Here is a 19,308-nt window from a genome sequence, read left to right as displayed (position 1 = left end):
AAACATCCAAGGTTTTTTCGACGGAAAATCCGATCGTGTGTACGCGGCATAACAGAATCTGTTCACTTCTTACAAGGAGATAATTTGATTACATAAAAGAGAGTATCACATTTATAAGGATTACTTTAAAACACAAGTACCTTTAAGATGTCCAGACAAATGCAACCTTTCTCTTTCTTTTTCTTGTGCTCTGTTATCTTTAAGTCTAGAAGAAAGATTTATAAAAAAAAGGCTCCTTCTCATACTTTTAGTTTTATAATTTTAGCTCATAATCCGTCAGACAGGATCACATGGGATGGGGTAATGCTCTGGACTTGGCTAAACTCCTAATTGTACAGCTCCCAGATCTTTTCTATCTTGTATTCATATGCTTCTTTTCAGACTACGCTGCTCAATGTGCAGCATATTCTTTGTATAAAATACTGTTTTATGGTTCCTATCAAGGAAGAGATTGGCAGCAATATTTTTTTTTTCACAAAGGTGCAGTTATCCTTGGAGGTTCTTTTACATGTGAAAGTGGTTTTCAGGAATGACCCAACGTACATACGTCAAGTCAAATTATCTAGTATATTTTAACCCTGTAGCCTTTAGTCAGATCACTTTTTGTTAGTTCAGGACACTTTAAATCCACCTACTGTAAAAGGTAAATCCTTTGGGACCGGTACTATGAACTTAGACATCCTACTTTATATATAATTTCCTCCAAAAAATATTTTGTTATATAGCCATAGGGCAGCATTCCTATGAAACTATTGTTACTGTATATCTATGTTGGAAGAAAAGATTTTATTTTAAACTACATTTGATATGGTAAAAACTTGAAGAAAGGATTGGACAGCCGCACTTCCACACAATCCTTAAAAAGGTTGCTTTTAATGGTAAAAATGGAAACAGCACTACAAGTCACAGCAGACAGTGGGGTATATAGCAAGTTTTTGCTCCGTGCATTGCCTGCACCCACGCTTCTGAGAGGACACTGATTGCTTAATGCACTCACCTGGAGCGGCAGTTCCTTTCTCCTCTACATTTGATATGGTGTTGCCATAAAACATGGTTTTGACTTTGAAGAAATATATACTTTTAACTTTTTAGTAAGCTACATGTTTATTTATAATCCTTTACATTAATATTAACCCACAATCATTTGGTACTCCCAGCAATGGAGATGATGATATTTCCAAGTAATTCATTACCTAACAAGAAACATATAATTTGTTATTTATTGTATGTGTAGCTGCTTGGTTTTTAGTGTTTTGGGATGTGGGATGAGTTGTATGGTAAGCTTGTGGCTGTAGTTGGGTTGGAATCTCAAAAATAGTTTTAGAACTTGAAAGCTGCATATACATGAGTGTTATATCCAACTTTAACTAATATATGCATATTTATTTTATGGATTTATACATTTTTTGCATTGTTGTATTTAATTGTATATGCTAAAAAATGTATTGTAAATTGTGATTTTGAACCAGGGTCATGAAACATCTAATCAAGTGATGTAATTTTTAAGTAGATGTTGGGCACTGGTGTACCTTTGTTAAAGCAGGATGTTATACATCTGAAACCTGTTAGGCGATATTGAGTTTTTTTTTTGTTTTTTTCAGTTTTACATGTGAGGTGCCAATTAAAATGTTCTCATTCTTTTCCTAACTGGCACATGCTCTGTTGACTAAGCTGATTTGTCAATGAGCTGGTGAGCGCAGCAGCACACTTAGAGAGGGTGTAGAGTAGAATTATTACAAAAAATCTTTAGATTTGTGGAATTTTTTGCTCTGAATAGCTATAATTTACTGTGTTTTCTTCTACCTGTGTATGGGTTTATATATCAACTTCACCAAAAGAAAAACTCAGCTGACCCGTGGAACACATGCCTCCATAATAACTGGTGTAATTTTAATAAACAAACAAGAAGGTTTATCTGTGTTAAAGGTATTACACATTGATTAAAAAAAAAAATGTATATGAGTATATATCCAAAATAATATATGAAGCAAATTGTATTATGACTTATGGATAATACTAGTACCATTGGAAAAATACATATAGCTGTTGGCTATTAGATCGACAACATTCCTGAAGCTTAGAAAATATTCAATTCGATTTGGCTAAAAATACTGTTTTGACAGTCATGAAAGCAATTCCTCAGAGATTAAATCAAGACTGCAAGCATTTGTGATTGAAACTAACAAGATGGTTCCAATAATACTGTGATGTATTTTGTATATCAATATGGCTCTGGTAACACTTAGAATACAAACAAGGTTTTAAACGATGTGCCACCACATTTCAGCTGTAGAATCAGACTTATGCCATCTGCCTATCAGATGGTTGGAAACCAAGACTGCGTAGTAATGCCACATGTTTGCCTTTGCTTCTCTTCTAATAGTTAGACTGAGGTCTTCTAAGCACATTTAGCATAAGCTGTCATGTATGGATCATAGGAGTGATTACATACACATATAAATCTGCATTTTCTAACAAAGAGTTCCAATATAAAATTGCCAACTTAGATGCCTTTAAGCATAACTTCCAGTGATAGACAATTATTTTCCCTTTCTAAGTAAATAGTTGTTTAAAGCTGCGCTTCAAACTTTTCTGGTTCCAATTTGTACAAAATTTTTATTTTGTATTGCTATCTGTGACCCCTCACCTTTTGCCCTTGGTTACAGGGTGTCTAATTGTTCAGGACAGAAACAGCAACACAAGCAACCTTATTTAGAAGAGTAAGAATTGTATTGCTTTGTGCTTATCCATCCTGGTAGCACATATACCCTCTAATTTATTGTCTTGATGTCACTGGGGCAAGACGTGAGGGGGAATCTCCCCAGCAAAGACACATTTGGCAAAAGAAACCTGTCTTGAGTTCTGACTCTTACCCTTTCCCTCAACAACCAACAGAAAATATCTTGGCTAGATTTGGACTTGGAACACATGTACTAATACTCTGTTATGTACTTATGAATAGCTTGGCCTACACACAAATGTTATACTTTCTGAATCTGTACTGAAACATATTTATCTACATACATATATTTTTTATAAATCTCTTCTAGGTCTAACAGCAGCAGCTGCTGCAGCAGCCGCTGCTACCAATGCTGCAATAGCTGAAGCAATGAAGGTTAAAAAAATCAAGTTAGAAGCTATGAGCAACTATCATGGCAGCAATACACAACACGGGGCAGACTCTGACAATGGGGATCTCAACTCAAGTGTCGGTAAGCATCTGTCATTTCAACTCTTTATGTTTTGTAATTCTCACTTGCAATGAACTAAAATATGTTGAGACCTAGTCTCTGGTATAAAAATCAGTGCTCACAAAGTATTAACCACTTCAGCCCCGGGGGTTTTTGCGATTCGGCACTGTGTCGCTTTAACTGACAATTGCGCGGTCGTGCGACGTGGCTTTCAAACAAATTGGCGTCCTTTTTTTCCCCACAAATAGAGCTGTCTTTTGGTGGTATTCGATCACCTCTGCGGTTTTTATTTTTTGCGCTATTAAGCAAAAATAGAGCGACAATTTTGAAAAAAATAATATGTTTTACTTTTTGCTATAAGAAATATCCCCCAAAAATATATATATATAAAAAATAAAAATTCCTCAGTTTAGGCAGATACCTATTCTTCTACATATTTTTCGTAAAAAATTGCAATAAGCGTTTATTGATTGGTTTGCGCAAAATTTATATAGCCAGATTCAGAGAGAGTTACGCCGGCGTATCAGTAGATACGCCGACGTAACTCGGAATCTGCGCCGTCGTAAGTTTAAGTGTATTCTCAAACTGAGATACACTTAATCCTAGCTAAGATACGACAGCCTGCGCCGTCGTATCTTAGGGTGCAATTTTTCAGCTGGCCGCTAGGTGGCGCTTCCGTTGAGTTCGGCGTAGAATATGTAAATGCATAAATACGCCGATTCACAAACGTACGTGCGCCCGTCGCAGTACAGATACGCCATTTACGTAAGGCGATTCCCGGCGTCAATGTTAAGTATGGCCGTCGTTCCCGCGTCGAAATATAGAACATTTACGTAATTTGCATAAGTCGTTCGTGAATGGGGCTGGACGTAATTTACGTTCACGTTGAAACCAATACGTCCTTGCGGCGTACTTTGGAGCAATGCACACTGGGATAATTATTTATAGTTATTACATTATAATTTATGATTTTGTGTTTCAAATTTTATCATACCCGGAATGTCTACTAGACTCTTGTTTGAACAGATTTAAGTGTGTTATTACTAAGAATTACAGGCCTAAAATATAAAACGCCAAATTTCTATGCAAAACAATTGTACCACTTTGAAACCCAAGGTCTCATACTGCCAGGGTGGTTAAAACAAAATGTCCATTGCATTTGACCTTTGTGGTTCGATACACTTTAATACATACCGTATGTTTGTATTTGACAGTGTAGTGAAATAATCACCTTTTTAACTTTTTTAAATTATCTTTTTGCTTCTTTGTGCAAATGTATTAAGCTTTGTATCTAATAACAAAACCATTAAATCTGCTGGTAGACATGCAAAAGCTAGTGGGTATTGTCCAGTTTCAGCTTGATTGCTGTGTTATGGCATACATTGCATAGATTTAGAAAAAACTGCAGACTCACCCCAATGCCATGCAAAATCTACTGGATAGCTGCACATCCTAGAAACCACCTTTATTTCCCATGATCAGTAAAATCAGTAAAGCAGGTACAGTAAAGCCTCGTACACACGATCAGTCCATCCGTTGAAAACGGTCTGAAGGACCGTTGTCATAGGTTAACCGATGAAGCTGACTGATGGCCGTCACGCCTACACACCATAGGTTAAATAACCGATCGTGTCAGAATGCGGTGACGTAAAACACAACGAGGTGCTGAAAAAAACAAAGTTCAATGCTTCCAAGTATGCATCGACTTGATTCTGGATTTTTAACCGATGGTCTCGACCACTAATGATCGGTTTTGACCTATCGGTTAGGAATCCATAGGTTAATTTTAAAGCAAGTTGGCTTTTTTTTAACCTATGGTTAAATAACCTATGGGGCCCACACACGATCGGTTTTGACTGATGAAAACGGTCCATCAGACAGTTGTCCTCTGGTTAACCTATCATGTGTACGAGGCCTAAGAGGGATGAAGAAGGTCTAATGTGATTCATGCTTACTAGTGCTTAATCACAGCTACCCCAATGGCAGTTGGAAAAGCTGGACCATGCGCTATTGGGTATTGTTTGTTAGGCAATGCTTACTGTTTTAAAAGCGTAGTAGAGGTATACCACAGCAATTGGTTTTGGGCTTCCCTCTGTATACAGTGTCTAATTTTTCACAAGGGTGGTGGAAAATGTACAGGTTATGCTTTTTTTAAAATACATTTTCAAAGAAGTTTCTTCTTTACTTTATTTCTTCCTATGTATGAACATATCAGTGTTTCAATATAATAAGATGCCTCTAAAGCCAACCATATATGGATATCAATTTGGCCCATTTAGCAGGGACTGGCTGAGATTTGATCCATGTATTGGTAGCCTGATTGTACCCAAGTCGATCCATTGATTGACTTGGGTACAACCAGCCTGTCATTTTTTTTTAGGATGGATTACTGCTGGTAGCCATAGCTGCTAGGAAAGCAGGTACAGCAAGATAAATCCTTGTGTTTTGCTAGCCAGAAAGGCAACCCCCCACACACACAGACTCCCCTTCCCACTGGCAGATCTCAATAGCGCAATATCAATATCACAGTTTTTAAAGTGTTTTTGAATGAAAATCAGATCATCTATGGGCTGTCTTACACAGGTAAACGGTATATCAAAGAAAGAACAAGTAAGATGCAAGGGGTGGAAAAAAACAGGGATAGGCGTGGGTGTGTGTAGGGGATGTTACTAGTGGTAAAACTGTAGGAAATTTAGAGACACTTAAAAGATATTAATATCCTTAATCAAAATACACTTTCCTGCTGACTATTTTTATACAATAAATTGGTAAATATTCACTTCAACTATTTATTCATGCACAGATAAAATAAATAAACATAAATTTGCATGTATCATAACTGTATAATTGAAGTGAACATTTATGCAGCTTATTATGTGAAGATTCCTTACTCCTTTAGCAAATCAGCCTCAAAGTGTCCATAGTTTTACGATCTTACCACACAAATCCATGAGAATACTGGTCAATGTTTCATTGATTGTAATACAATCTGAATCTCTGAAAATTGAGCAGACTGTTTCTTCCTGGCTCATGCTATGGTTTGCTTGGCTGCTAATTGGACAAAGATGAGCAGCTGAGATTTGTTGAGGTAATTGACTTTAGCATGTAATAAAGCTATCCGAGGGTCCCCTCGTAATTTCATGTGGATTATGCTATAGATTAACCTAAAAAACCTTGTAGGTTAGACATTTTTGGGGTTATTTGGATGTTAAAATATTCCGTAAAGGATTGCACCAACTGAAATGTTAATTTTGGAGTTTTTCTGGAGTTTTAATACTAGTCCCAGTTTATATAGGCCAAATTTACTGAAATAATGTTTCACATATACAATCTTTACTATTTCCAGCAGTAGCTAATACAGGACTTTATTTTAGTTAATTGTTTAGTACTCTGAATGCAATTTAGGACAGCAGATTTTGCAACCAGTGTTACTTCTCATGTCTTCAATAACACAGAAGACACTGTTAAACTATTACATATATGTTCTCATATACCCTTGTGACCATTTTAAAACACACTTTCAAATTAGAAATGTTATTTTTTAGTCAAATAATGGCAACAAAGTCGAATCATATACTTAAGCCCTGTACACACGATCGGTCTATCTGATGAAAACGGTCTGATGGACCGTTTTCATCGGTTAACCGATGAAGCTGACTGATGGTCAGTCGTGCCTACACACCATCGGTTAAAAAAACGATCGTGTCAGAACGCGGTGACGTAAAACACAACGACGTGCTGAAAAAAACGAAGTTCAATGCTTCCAAGCATGCGTCGACTTGATTCTGAGCATGCGTGGATTTTTAACCAATGGACGTGCCTACAAACGATCGTTTTTTTTTCTATCGGTTAGGTATCCATCGGTTAAATTTAAAACAAGATTGCTTTTTTTTAACCTATGGATAAATAACCGATGGGGCCACACACGATCGGTTGGACCGATGAAAACGGTCCATCAGACCGTTCTCATCGGTTTAACCGATCGTGTGTACGCGGCCTAAGACTACAGGGCTACATTCTATCCAACTGGTCTTTTGGGCTAAAGTTGCCTATGACATTTTGGTAGCCAGACCACACTGTTTTTCCCTGATCTCACACATGTGTACTGATCCACATGTCTCCACATTAGACCTGTCATTTAGAAGGCTCTTGGCTTGGATCAATCCCACCTGACCTGTGCCTTCTTTATCCGCTCATGTGAATCCAGTCTAAGTACTGAACACACCATTTGTACTTAAAAAGAACTTTATTTTATACAGAAATGACAAACTCTTTTATATGCAAATATTTACATTCCTAGATAATGACATGGTAATTCAAGAGAAATAGTGCATTTAATAGAGCATATTATTGCTCCAAATAAGTACTGCAAACAGTTCAGCACTACACTCGTTACTGCTGAATTGCAAAAGGTCAAAATGTAAAGGGAGTCGCGGGCAGCCCAAGATGCAAATAGGTAATTATTTTATCTCCCACATTCCAATTTAAAATGATAACCTTGAGTTCACATCCTCCTACAACAGTTACCATTTTAAGAAAAAAAAAAACATATTGGGACTGATAAAATAAAGCATTAATAGCCAAAGAGAAAAAATATATGGCTGTAGTGCCTTATTTTTCCATCCAGAATCAATTGGATTCTTTTAGTTTAATATTTACTTGCTAAGATGAGATGTTAGTCTGCTTGGTGATAAACAGTCGGATGCTGGCATCTGAAGGTGACCTGTCAGTTCATATGGACAAATCTCCTGCTTACTGAAATGTACAAAATAAATCATTAAAGCAGGCAGGTGCTCATTCCTAGATTTAAATCACCATAGATTTATGATTTGAATTAATGCTTCATTTGGTCATTGAAATAGATGCTGACAAAATGATATGCAGTAGCTGAATCTTCCATACTGTAGCCATCCTAATATTGATTGCAGAGATGTCTGCAATCTCTTCTTTATATCAAGTAGTTTCTTGTGACAGGTTGCTTGATATGGCCCCTATTATTGATAAGACAATGCTGTTGATGGCACACACACAATTCTCCTGAACATTAATATAAAGTGCTATATTTATGTAGAGGCAGACAAGGATGTTAGAACAAAATATTTTAGTAATAGGAATCATTTAGCTATGAGAGCACAACACCTTTGTGTCAAACCATAAGAGTGTAAGACTACAATGAGGAAACATTATTTTATAAAAAGGGAAAATTATAGAATGTTTAAAAAAAGATATATATATATATATCAATAAAATTGAGTAATGGTAAAGGAACCTATTATACAATTTAATGTGACTCTGTTGATATTTTTAAAATGTGAAAATCACACAATGCCCATTTACTTATTGCGGGCTCATCTTGAAGAAGAAAGATTGAAGAAAGAAGATTTCTTAAAGTGATACTAAAGTCTTATTTTTGCTGTTGTTTAAAAATAACAAACATTATACTTACCTGCTTTGTACAGTGGTTTTGCACAGAGCAGCCCCGATCCTCCACTTCTCAGGTCCCTCTTCGCTGCTCCTGGCTCCTTCCTCCTGTTAAGTGCCCCCACAGCAAACAGCTTACTATGGGGGCACCAGAGCCATGCCGCAGCTCTGTGTGTCCAGCCTCCTTTCTCTCTTCATTGGCTCACTGACTTTGACAGCAGTGGGAGCCAATAGGCACTTTACTGCTGTCTCAGCCAATGAAGAGGGAGGGTCCCAGACAGCCGGGTCTCTCGTGCAACGTCGCTGGATTGAGATGGAGCTCAGGAAAGTATCAGGAGTGAGGCTGCTGCCCACGGAAGGTTTTTTATTTTAATGCATAGAATGCATTAAGATAAAAAAACCTTCTGCCTTTACAACCACTTTAATCATTCTCAGCATTCAGCACTTCTAACAGTATCAGATACTTCCATCCCCCACCGCACACTGTGGTTTCCTCTACTTGTCCCTACATCACTATAGGACAAGGGGGCCAGCGGAATGAAACCAGAGAGTGCAGTGGGGTCCAGGCATCGAGCACACCCAGTATGCAAAATTCTGAAGATATTTCAGCAAGCATCTTTCTTTAGCCTATAAGAGTTTATCTTTGTAGGCAACTGTATAGGTAGGTAAGTATTCATTGCTTGCTTTTTTATGAAACACTGTTTTTGACATTTTAAAAATAGTTTTATAATATTAATAAAAGTAATGAAAAGATAAATACATTAAAATACAGTATGTTTTCAAGGCTCTTACAATGTAAGATAATGACTGGTTCCTCCAACCTACTTCTGTCACTATCCCTCTATCCCTCCTGTCATTACTCCATTATCCCCCTGTCTCCATTACACAATCCCTCCTGTTACCACACCACCATGTCTCCTGTCAGTGCCTCACAATCCGTATCACCACTCCTCAATCCCTTCTATCACCACAGTTCCTCATGTCATCGCTCCACAATCCCTCCTGTCTCCATTTCACAATCCCTCCTGTTACTGCTCCTCATTTCCTCCTGTCACCACACCTCAATCCCTGCTATCACCACAGTTCCTCATGTCATCGCTCCACAATCCCTCCTGTCTCCATTTCACAATCCCTCCTGTTACTGCTCCTCATTTCCTCCTGTCACCACACCTCAATCCCTTCTATCACCACAGTTCCTCATGTCATCGCTCCACAATCCCTCCTGTCTCCATTTAACAATCCCTCCTGTTACTGCTCCTCATTTCCTCCTGTCACCACACCTCAATCCCTTCTATCACCACAGTTCCTCATGTCATCGCTCCACAATCCCTTCTGTCTCCATTTCACAATCCCTCCTGTTACTGCTCCTCATTTCCTCCTGTCAACAGTTCCTCTTGTTATCTCGCCACAATCACTCCTGTCACCTCTGCCTAACCCTCTTATCATTCACACTCCACATTCCCTAGTCACTGCTCCACTGTTTCTCCAGACACTTTTCCGTAATATCTTCTATTACCCCTCCAATGTCTCTCCTGTCACCTCTTCACAATCCCTCTTGTCAATGCTTCACAATGCCCTCTGCCACAATCCCTCCAATCACTTTCCCACAGGTCCTTCTGTCTCTGCTCCACAGTCTTTCCTATCCCTGGTCCACAGTCCCTCCTATCACTTCCCCACAGGTCCTTCTGTCTCTGCTCCACAGTCTTTCCTATCCCTGGTCCACAGTCCCTCCTATCACTTCTCCACAGGTCCTATTGTCTCTGCTCCACAGTCTTTCCTATCCCTGGTCCACAGTCCCTCCTATCACTTCTCCACAGGTCGTTCTGTCTCTGCTCCACAGTCTTTCCTATCCCTGGTCCACAGTCCCTCCTATCACTTACCCACAGGTCCTTCTGTCTCTGCTCCACAGTCCTTCCTATCCCTGGTCCACAGTCCCTCCTATCACTTCCCCACAGGTCCCTCTGTCTCTGCTCCACAGTCCTTCCTATCCCTGGTCCACAGTCCCTCCTATCACTTCTCCACAGGTCCTTCTGTCTCTGCTCCACAGTCCTTCCTATCCATGGTTCACAGTCTCTCCTATCACTTCTCCACAGTCTTCCTATTCACCTCCAGTATACCACAATTTGTAAATATCCACATCTAAGACACAAACCAATGCAGCTTTGTTAACTAATAGGTGAAGACTCTACAGCAGGGGTCTCAAACTGGAGGCCCTCCAGCTGTTTCAAAACTACAAGTCCCATCATGCCTCTGCCTGTGGAAGTCATGCTTGTAACTGTCAGCCTTGCAATGCCTCATGGGACTTGTAGTTTCGCAGCAGCTGGAGGGCCGCCAGTTTGAGTCCCCTGCTCTACAGCATTCACTTCTCCACTTTTTGTAGACATGTATGTGTGGATATTTACTTCAGTTATCCAGTCATGTGAAAAGCAAATTCCTGTTTACTCTTTAGTAAATCAGAATGTCCATTTTCGAATTTGCACTCATTGTTAAACAATTACAGTAGAGGAAAAGGCTAAACAATAAACCTACTTTAAAATGTTGCCCCATCATTGTTCCCTATTGCCCTGCACACATTTCGGCAAAACCTTTGCGTCAAACCATAAGAGCATTAGACTATAATGACTGCAAGGAAAAACATAAGATATAACTAAGACTAGATTATAAAACCTGTCTTGTTTTACTGCTGTCTGTGCCCCCATGAGGGAGATTCCCCCTGTTTGTCATGTTTACCATCATCCCCAAAAGTGAAAGAAAATCTTAAATTTTCGGTTGTTCTCAGAACAGAAATAGGGGAAATCTTCCAATGGGGACACTAGTTCTGGTGACCCTGGTGACACCCATGACATTCCTCATTTTGGAGGAGTTATTCTCACCAGTTTTGGTTATGGGACAGAACGTGAAGATACTGAAGCTAAATCTTTCCAATGGGACACAGAGGGCAAGTATGACACGATTTATAACATTCTCTTCTACTATCCAAAATGAGAAAAAAAGTGTTGCCTTTGTTTCTACTTTAATGTGGTATTAGTGCCATAATTAGAGATGTAATATATTGCTGCATTCATAATCTTTTTTTTTTTTTTTTGCCTGTTGAACCTGCCAGTAAAGTTGTTATTTTTTTAACTTCCTTTAACAGTCCAAGCTACTTAGCAAAAGTGGCATATGGAGGGTTGATACAAACCATTTAACACTGACAAGGGTGCTTACAATGGCCAGCCTTTATAAATGTATGTAAAACCTTTTGTCCAGAATTAATACAAACTGTTGATGCAATTGTTCAAAAATTATTATCTGGAGTTTGGTTTTAATTTGTTATTTAACTCTAAAACTGCTGCTGGTCCATCTAACACTACCCTATCCCCAAATTGGTAATACTGCTTTCCAAAGTGTCTCTGTTGCACCTCCAGGGTGGAGACACCATAAGATAGAAAGTGTGTTACTGGCTGGATCACCAGGCAAAAAAGTAAAAAAAAAGAAAATGGATGCAGTCACCACATTTAAAGTGATTGTAAAGTCAGAAGTTTTGTTTATCTTAATGCACCCTATGCATTAAGATAACAGGCCTTTTGTGTGCAATATACCCCTCTGCCCCCCCCTAAAACTTACCTGAGCCCCCTCTATTTCCAGCGATGTTGCACAAGACACTCAGCTGGCCAGGACTCTGGCAGTCAGCCAGTAAGGAGATAAAGGGGTGGGGCTGGGCTATGTCTCCATGTCTGAATGGACACAGGGAGCTGTGACTCGTCTTGGGTGCCCGCATAGCAAGCTGCTTGCTGTAGGGGCCCTCAACAGGAGCGAGGGGCCAGGATAGTCTAGGAGGGACCCGAGCAGAGGAGGATCTGGGATGTTCTGTGCAAATCCACTGCAACTGAGCAGGTAAGTATAAAATGTTTGTTGTTTTTAAGGAAAATAAAATGAGACTTTACAAGCACTTTAAGGATTGATAGGCCACAATATAAAAACTATTTTTGTTTCAGGTTTAATACCGCTTTACAATTGTTTATTTTTTACAATTATTACATTCGTATTGTGTTTTTTAGCTAATTTGGGCCTTATAAAGGATGGGGATGCAGGTACTTTTTATTAAATTTTTTTAGGATGATTATGCTGATTTCATACTTTTTCCCAAGTTTTATATCCCCTTATATTATATATATATATATATATATTTATTTTTGAAACACTGACAAAATTATTAAATTTTCATTAACTGTTAACTGATTTAATTAACTGTTTATGCTTAAAGAATCAATGAAAAGACAATTTGTTTTCTATTTATTCATTTTTGTTACATGCTGTAACAGAGATGACTAGAGGCAATGCAGTAATCTCCATAACTGCCTACTGTGTAGTAATGGTGAGATCACTTTACACATTAAAGGGGTTGTAAAAGTTCATGGTTTTTCACCTTAATGCATCCTATGCATTAAGGGGAAAAAACATCTGACAGTTATACCACCCCCCCCCCCGTTTGACTTACCTGAGCCCGTTCACCTGCTGCGCTCGCCCCCGACGTCCTCTTCTCCGCTCAATCTGCCCGTTGATTGGCTAGAGTGGATGGATTGATAGCGCAGCCATTGGTTCGTGCTGCTGTCAATCACATCCGTGACGTGGCACACTGGGGGGGCAGGGGCCAAGTGATACAATGAACAGCTATAGCCGCCGACTGTATCACGGGAGCGCGCCCGCAAAAACTAACCCACATGGGATGGAGCTCCCATGAAGGGAGTTAGTTCTTGTGGGGAGGAGCGGAGACAGCCGCAGAGGGTCCCCAGAAGACCAGGTTCGGGGCCACTCTGTGCAAAACAAGCTGCACAGTGGAGATAAGCATAACGTGTTTGTTATTTAAAAAAATATATATATCCTTTACAACCCCTTTAAATAGTGGATACACATATTAAGTAAATGAAGCATCCTCATTGGTATATGGACTACTAGATCTCATTGTCTATGGCCACTACTAGATTAGGGAATCTGTGTTTGCCACTGACACCCATCAGGAAAAACATATATTTGTATTTTCCTAACATGGCTGGATTATAGAAAAGAACACAGCAATGCTTTAACAGAGTGATGTACACTCACTGGTAAATTCCTCTTACTAAGGGCCATGTTACACTGACAACCTTGATGAGAACTTGCCAGTGTCAGGAAAGCTTTGGAGAACACGGCAGTGAAAGCACTCACCTGTTTGTACATGTTGCCCCCTTGCTGTGTTCTCTCATTGGTGAATTGCTTTTTCTGGACCAGCTGAGCAGCAACATATACAAAGCAGGTATGTGTTGTTTATGCATTTTCTAGCAATTCTGTCACTAGAGAGCTGGTGACATTGGCCCTAGGAAGATCAAGAATTGCAGTCATGTAACTTTTTATTTTTATTTACTTTTTTTACTGTCTTGAACACCCATAGTTTATTCATACTTACAGACACTTTAAAAACATCTAGATCATTTTGTATAATCCCCAATGACAGATGCACACAACTTCAATTATTTTCTGTAATTCTACAGCAAAAACATTTTAGTTAGCTGTTCAAACAAGTACTATTGTTACACAATAATATCTCCTATGCATAACTGGTAAACAGACATCAGCAGAGAAAAAGCCTTGCTTGGTAGGAAATGAGTTCATTCCTTTTCAGAATATGATCTTGAAACAGTTGTCCTAAGAGTATCCTATTGTTCAGCTTACATTCATAGATTATGTTATTATTTCTTAAGGAAGTGAATCAGTTATGAAGACATTAGAACCGTATATATTAAAACATAGGAAACACAGATCATCATAACAATGTCATGAACAAAACTACATAGTGGAGTTGGTTTACTAATGGAGTAGAGAATGTACTTTTAGCAAAGGAAATGCACAATGAATAAGGTTAAACTGTTTTCACTTTGAATAACCTAAGTGAATACTCACAAACCACCCTTCGCTCCCTTTTGTAAATAGAAACACATGGATCTTATTGGGTATCTTTTTACATTGAACTCTGAAATCCAATACTCTACTTAATTGGGAGGGCAGGTCCTGCCAGGTTTAGCTGTCTATTATATATATTTTTTTTCTGCATGCTTTTGAGTTAGCAGATATACGCTAGATTGCCAAAAAGTATTGGGCCTTACATGCACCTGAACTTTAATGTCATCCTAGTCTCAGTCCTTAGGGTTCAATATTAAGTTGAACCACTATTTGCTGCTATAACAGCTTCAACTCTTCTTGGAAGGCTGTGTACAAGGTTTAGGTGTGTGTTTGACTATGGTCAGGCACTGATGTTGGACGAGAAGACCTGGCTCACAGTCTCCATTCTAATTCATCCCAAAGGTGTTCTATCGTGTTGAAGTCAGGATTCTGTGCAGGCCAGTCAAGTTCCTCCACCCCAAACTCGCTCATCAATGTCTTTATGGACCTTGCTTTGTGCACTGGTCCATCGGATGTCTTTTTTCCATTAAAGTCTTTGCAAAGCCTCAAGGTTTTTTGCCTTAATGCATTCTATGCGTTAAGATGAAAACCATTCTGTGTTGCAGCTCCCCCCAGACACACCTTTTTCTTAACTGAGCCCGATCCGATCCAGCGATGTGTACAAGCGAAGCGGCTCCAGCTGCTGTCTCTGTCCTCATTGGACAGATTGATAGCAGCAGGAGCCATTGGCCTTTTATTGGGTAGGGATTTGATAAAGGCAAAAACCTAAATTTGGATAGACCATTCTTTCATGTTCATTGATATACACACAATCGAAATTTGCGATGGAAAAAGTCAGACGCAATTTTTCCATTGTATATTCCGACCGTGTGTGTGCCCCATCAGATCGAAATTTAGAAAGAGAACATATTCCTTTTTTTGCAATGGAAAAAAATTCTATCGGAAATTCCGTTCACCTGTAGGGAACTCTGACAGAGAAAAAATCATGCATGCTCAGAATCAAGTCGACACATTGCTCGGAAGCATTAAACTTTTTTTTCTCGGCTCGTCGTAGTGTTGTACTTCACCGCGTTCTTGACGGTCGGAATTTGGTGTGACAGTGTGTATGCAAGACAGCTTGAACGGAAATCCGTCGGAGTTTATCCTGACTTAAAATTCGATTGTGTATACAAGGCATTAGGCTAACATAAAAAAAAAAAAAAACATGTAGTAGAGAATGCCAAACAAATGCCTGCTATGCTGTGCATTTTACTTGTAAACAGAGGGCCAGTGCTTTATTCACAAAGCACTTGCCTGTAAAGGGGGCGTGTATCATTTAAATCAAGCTCGTCCCCGTGCCGAACGAACTGCGAATGCGCCAGCCGCGACTGAATCCAAGTGCGTATGCTCCAAATGACGTCGGCAAATCGTCATGCTTTCGACGTGAACGTAAATTACGTCCAGCCGTATTCGCGAACGACTTACGCAAACGACGTAAACAATTCAAAACTCGGAGCGGGAACGACGGCCATACTTAACATTAGCTACGCCTCATATAGCAGGGTTAACTATACGCCGGAAAAAGCCGAACGCAAACGACGTAAAAAAAAAGCGTCGGGCAGTCGTTCGTTTCTGAATCGGCGTAAATACAAATTTGCATATTCCTCGCGTAAAAATATGGAAGCGCCACCTAGCGGCCAACGTGATTATGCAGCCTAAGATACGACGGTGTAAGACACTTACACCTGTCGGATCTTAGGAATATCTATGCGTAACTGATTCTCTGAATCAGGCGCATAGATACGACCGACCACAATCAGAGATACGACGGCGTATCAGGAGATACGCCGTCGTATTTATTTTCTGAATCCGGGCCAGAGTGTTTACAGAACTGTATGGAAGTGCAGTTATCAAAATATGGAACAGCAATCATGAAAAGAAAATATTTTCCTAGGTAAATGTTACAGTTATAATTAAACAGGTTAACTTACTGAAAAATACACCATGATTTTCCTTTAAATGGCTATTTGCATTGTGCTTGTGCCTATAACATTTGTTTTGCATCTCAAAAGTCTGCAACTTCTTTGTGTTACAAAAAGTCTCCAAGACCTTGAGAAATCAAATAAAAGGAAAGAGAAATTTCAGGCCACTGAGCACAGCACTGCAGTTGCACATCTGATTCTTTGCCTTGGCAATGTTAATGAACCTAAAATCCTCCCAATAATTAGATGAGGGAATTGCTTATATTTTCAAACAGATGATGCTGCTATAATGAAACAAATAACAGAGAATTTAGGAGTGTCTACAGTAGTAACCTGGTTTATGTTGAAACACAAATTTCTTAACATTTAAGCTTAAGATTGGATCAACAAGATCATAAGGTTAAAAGTTTGACGGGTCCATTGACAGGGGTTGAAATTTGTTAAATATAAACAGGAAGGCAGTTATTGGAAATGTTTGTGTTGTACTTCACTCATTTAAATACATTGAAGTTACTGTTATTTTATTTATTTCTTGTTCTTGTTCTGCTTGGGTCCCTTAAAAAGGACTAAGACTCCAGAGATGGTTTCGGATTGAGTGCACAGCTGTAACTGCTGATGAGCTAATTGCTCCTTATCTCTCAGACCCATTCATCTTCATTTTTTACCAATTACAGAGAATTATCTGTGTTCTCAGTTGGATATGAGAGTTAATCCTTTTTGGTTAAGCTGGCAGTGCTGTGAGCAGATTCTAAATAGTCGGGTGAAGAAGCCATCAGAAGCTTGCTCCGCAACAGTCTGTAGTTCAATAACAATATTTCCAATTCATAAGATGTTTTGTATTGCTAAAACCGTCATACTGAATGAAATCCTTTTATAATGAGCAAAGGCCGAAATACTCTTTAATACAAGATATGCAAATATATTTGTATTATTCAATATAGTTGATAATATCTCAAGACTTGTATTTAAAATAGGACAATGAATAAATGCTTGAAAAGCAGGGAAGTTATAAGGGGGGGGGGGGGGGTGAGGGGCTTTTACCTCTAATCCATTGAATATGAGAATATTAGCATCACTTTGACATTCCACGTTTATTTAAGAACACAAAAATAAACCTTTTATTTGAGACATGTTATATAATATCTTTTTATGTGATTGTATAGAATGCATTTTATGTTCATTTTGTACAGTCAGATATTCTTATCTAGGGTGATACTTGTATGACGCACGTTGCCATCACTAGTAAATTTGAATACCAATATAGAACACAAGTTTTGTCACATACTGTTTTGTTAATTTGACTAATGATAATTTTTATCTGCATATAAATACTGTAAAGCCCTGTACACACGATTGGATATCTGATGTAATCTAACCCGATGGATTTTTTCGTCGGATATCCGATGAAGCTGACTTTCATCAGTCTTGCCTACACACCATCAGTCAAAAATCTGACCGTGTCCAAACGTGGTGACGTAAAACACTACGACGTGTTGAGAAAAATGAAGTTCAATGCTTCCGAGCATGCGTCGACTTGATTCTGAGCATGTGTGGATTTTTGACCGATGGACTTCCACACAGACGATTGTTTTTTTCTATCGTTTTTTTTATCCATAGGAAAAAATTAAAACATGTTCTATTTTTTTTCACCGATGGAAAACAAACCGATGGGGCCCACACAGGAGCGGTTTGACCGATGAAAACAGTCTGTTTTCATCGGACAAACCGATCGTGTGTACAGGGCTTAAGAGTTGGTGTGCCACATTATTAATAGTATTACAGGCATACCCCGCTTTAAGTACACTCACTTTACATACACTCGCGAGTAAGGACATACCCGCAAATGTATGTAAAGTGCCTTACAATGACTGTACAGACATTTTGCAGCCACAGTAGAAGGAGCTAAAGCTCCGAGAGCATAGCCCGTCCTGTTCCAGTGTGCCCCTGACACCCCCAATACAGACCCTGAGACCTCAACTACAGCTCCTGACATCCCCACTACAGCCCCTGACCCCCTACTACACCCTAGAAGTGAAAAAATATATTATTTCACTTTAAGTACATTTTCGTTTTACATACATGCTCTGGTCCCATTGTGTACTTAAAAGTGGGGTATGCCTGTATTGAGGATTACTTGCCAGTTATTAGGTATAGTTGCTTATAACAAATTACACCATTGTGCCCTGAATGTAATCATGTTTTTTCATGCTTATTTTATATATTCATGTCTTTCCTTTAACTGAAAATGAATCACTCACACATGCAGTCTTTTACACCTGTTCAGTGCGTTTTTTTATTTTTTTTGGTCTTTGTTTGGACTGAAGCATTATGAAATGGAACAAGGATATCAGTGACAGATGATTAGAAACTTATATGAAAAATGTCAGTCTGTCTGTTTGGTTTCAAGTCTCCTGAATTGAGAAATTGCCACTCTTGTTTGTATCATGCTTCAATATCTATCTGTGTATAAAAAAATGCAAATCTAATTTTACCTTTCATTTAAAATTGCAAGAGAGCATATATGTGTATCATTTGTAAGACTCAGATCTCTATCACAGTTCAGACCAATTCTATATACTAATGGCCCATTCTTCTGTATCTTGTGCTACATGCATGAAAAGATTGGGAATGCAGAATGGCACATTCAAATGGGTGACTGTCATTGGTAATCAAACACAACACCTAGTGGATACAATCTGACATTGGTCGCTTTCACAGTGGCTTAAAAGAGCTGAGCAAAGTCAACCTAAAAAAAGCTGATGAAATATTCTCATATTTTCAGTTGCTTTCAAAATCAGTGTATCTGTTACATAGTT

General features: G+C 38.8%; 1 protein-coding gene across 4 annotated transcripts in view; it reads left to right on the top strand.

Annotated features, from left to right (window-relative positions):
- The window catches only part of DACH1 (dachshund family transcription factor 1), a 411,353-nt gene that overhangs the window by 207,942 nt on the left and 184,103 nt on the right, over positions 1-19,308 (top strand). For all 4 annotated transcript variants that reach the window (XM_040341360.1, XM_040341359.1, XM_040341358.1 and 1 more), the window contains exon 3: positions 3,051-3,212. In XM_040341360.1, the coding sequence (XP_040197294.1) occupies positions 3,051-3,212 (162 nt within the window). The remainder of the gene's footprint in view (positions 1-3,050; positions 3,213-19,308) is intronic.

Source organism: Rana temporaria, chromosome 2, assembly GCF_905171775.1.
Source record: "Rana temporaria chromosome 2, aRanTem1.1, whole genome shotgun sequence".
In the NCBI taxonomy this organism is placed as follows: domain Eukaryota; kingdom Metazoa; phylum Chordata; class Amphibia; order Anura; family Ranidae; genus Rana; species Rana temporaria.
The sequence above is the reverse complement of the archived record's forward strand: the minus strand, read 5'-3'. Positions and strand labels throughout refer to the sequence as shown.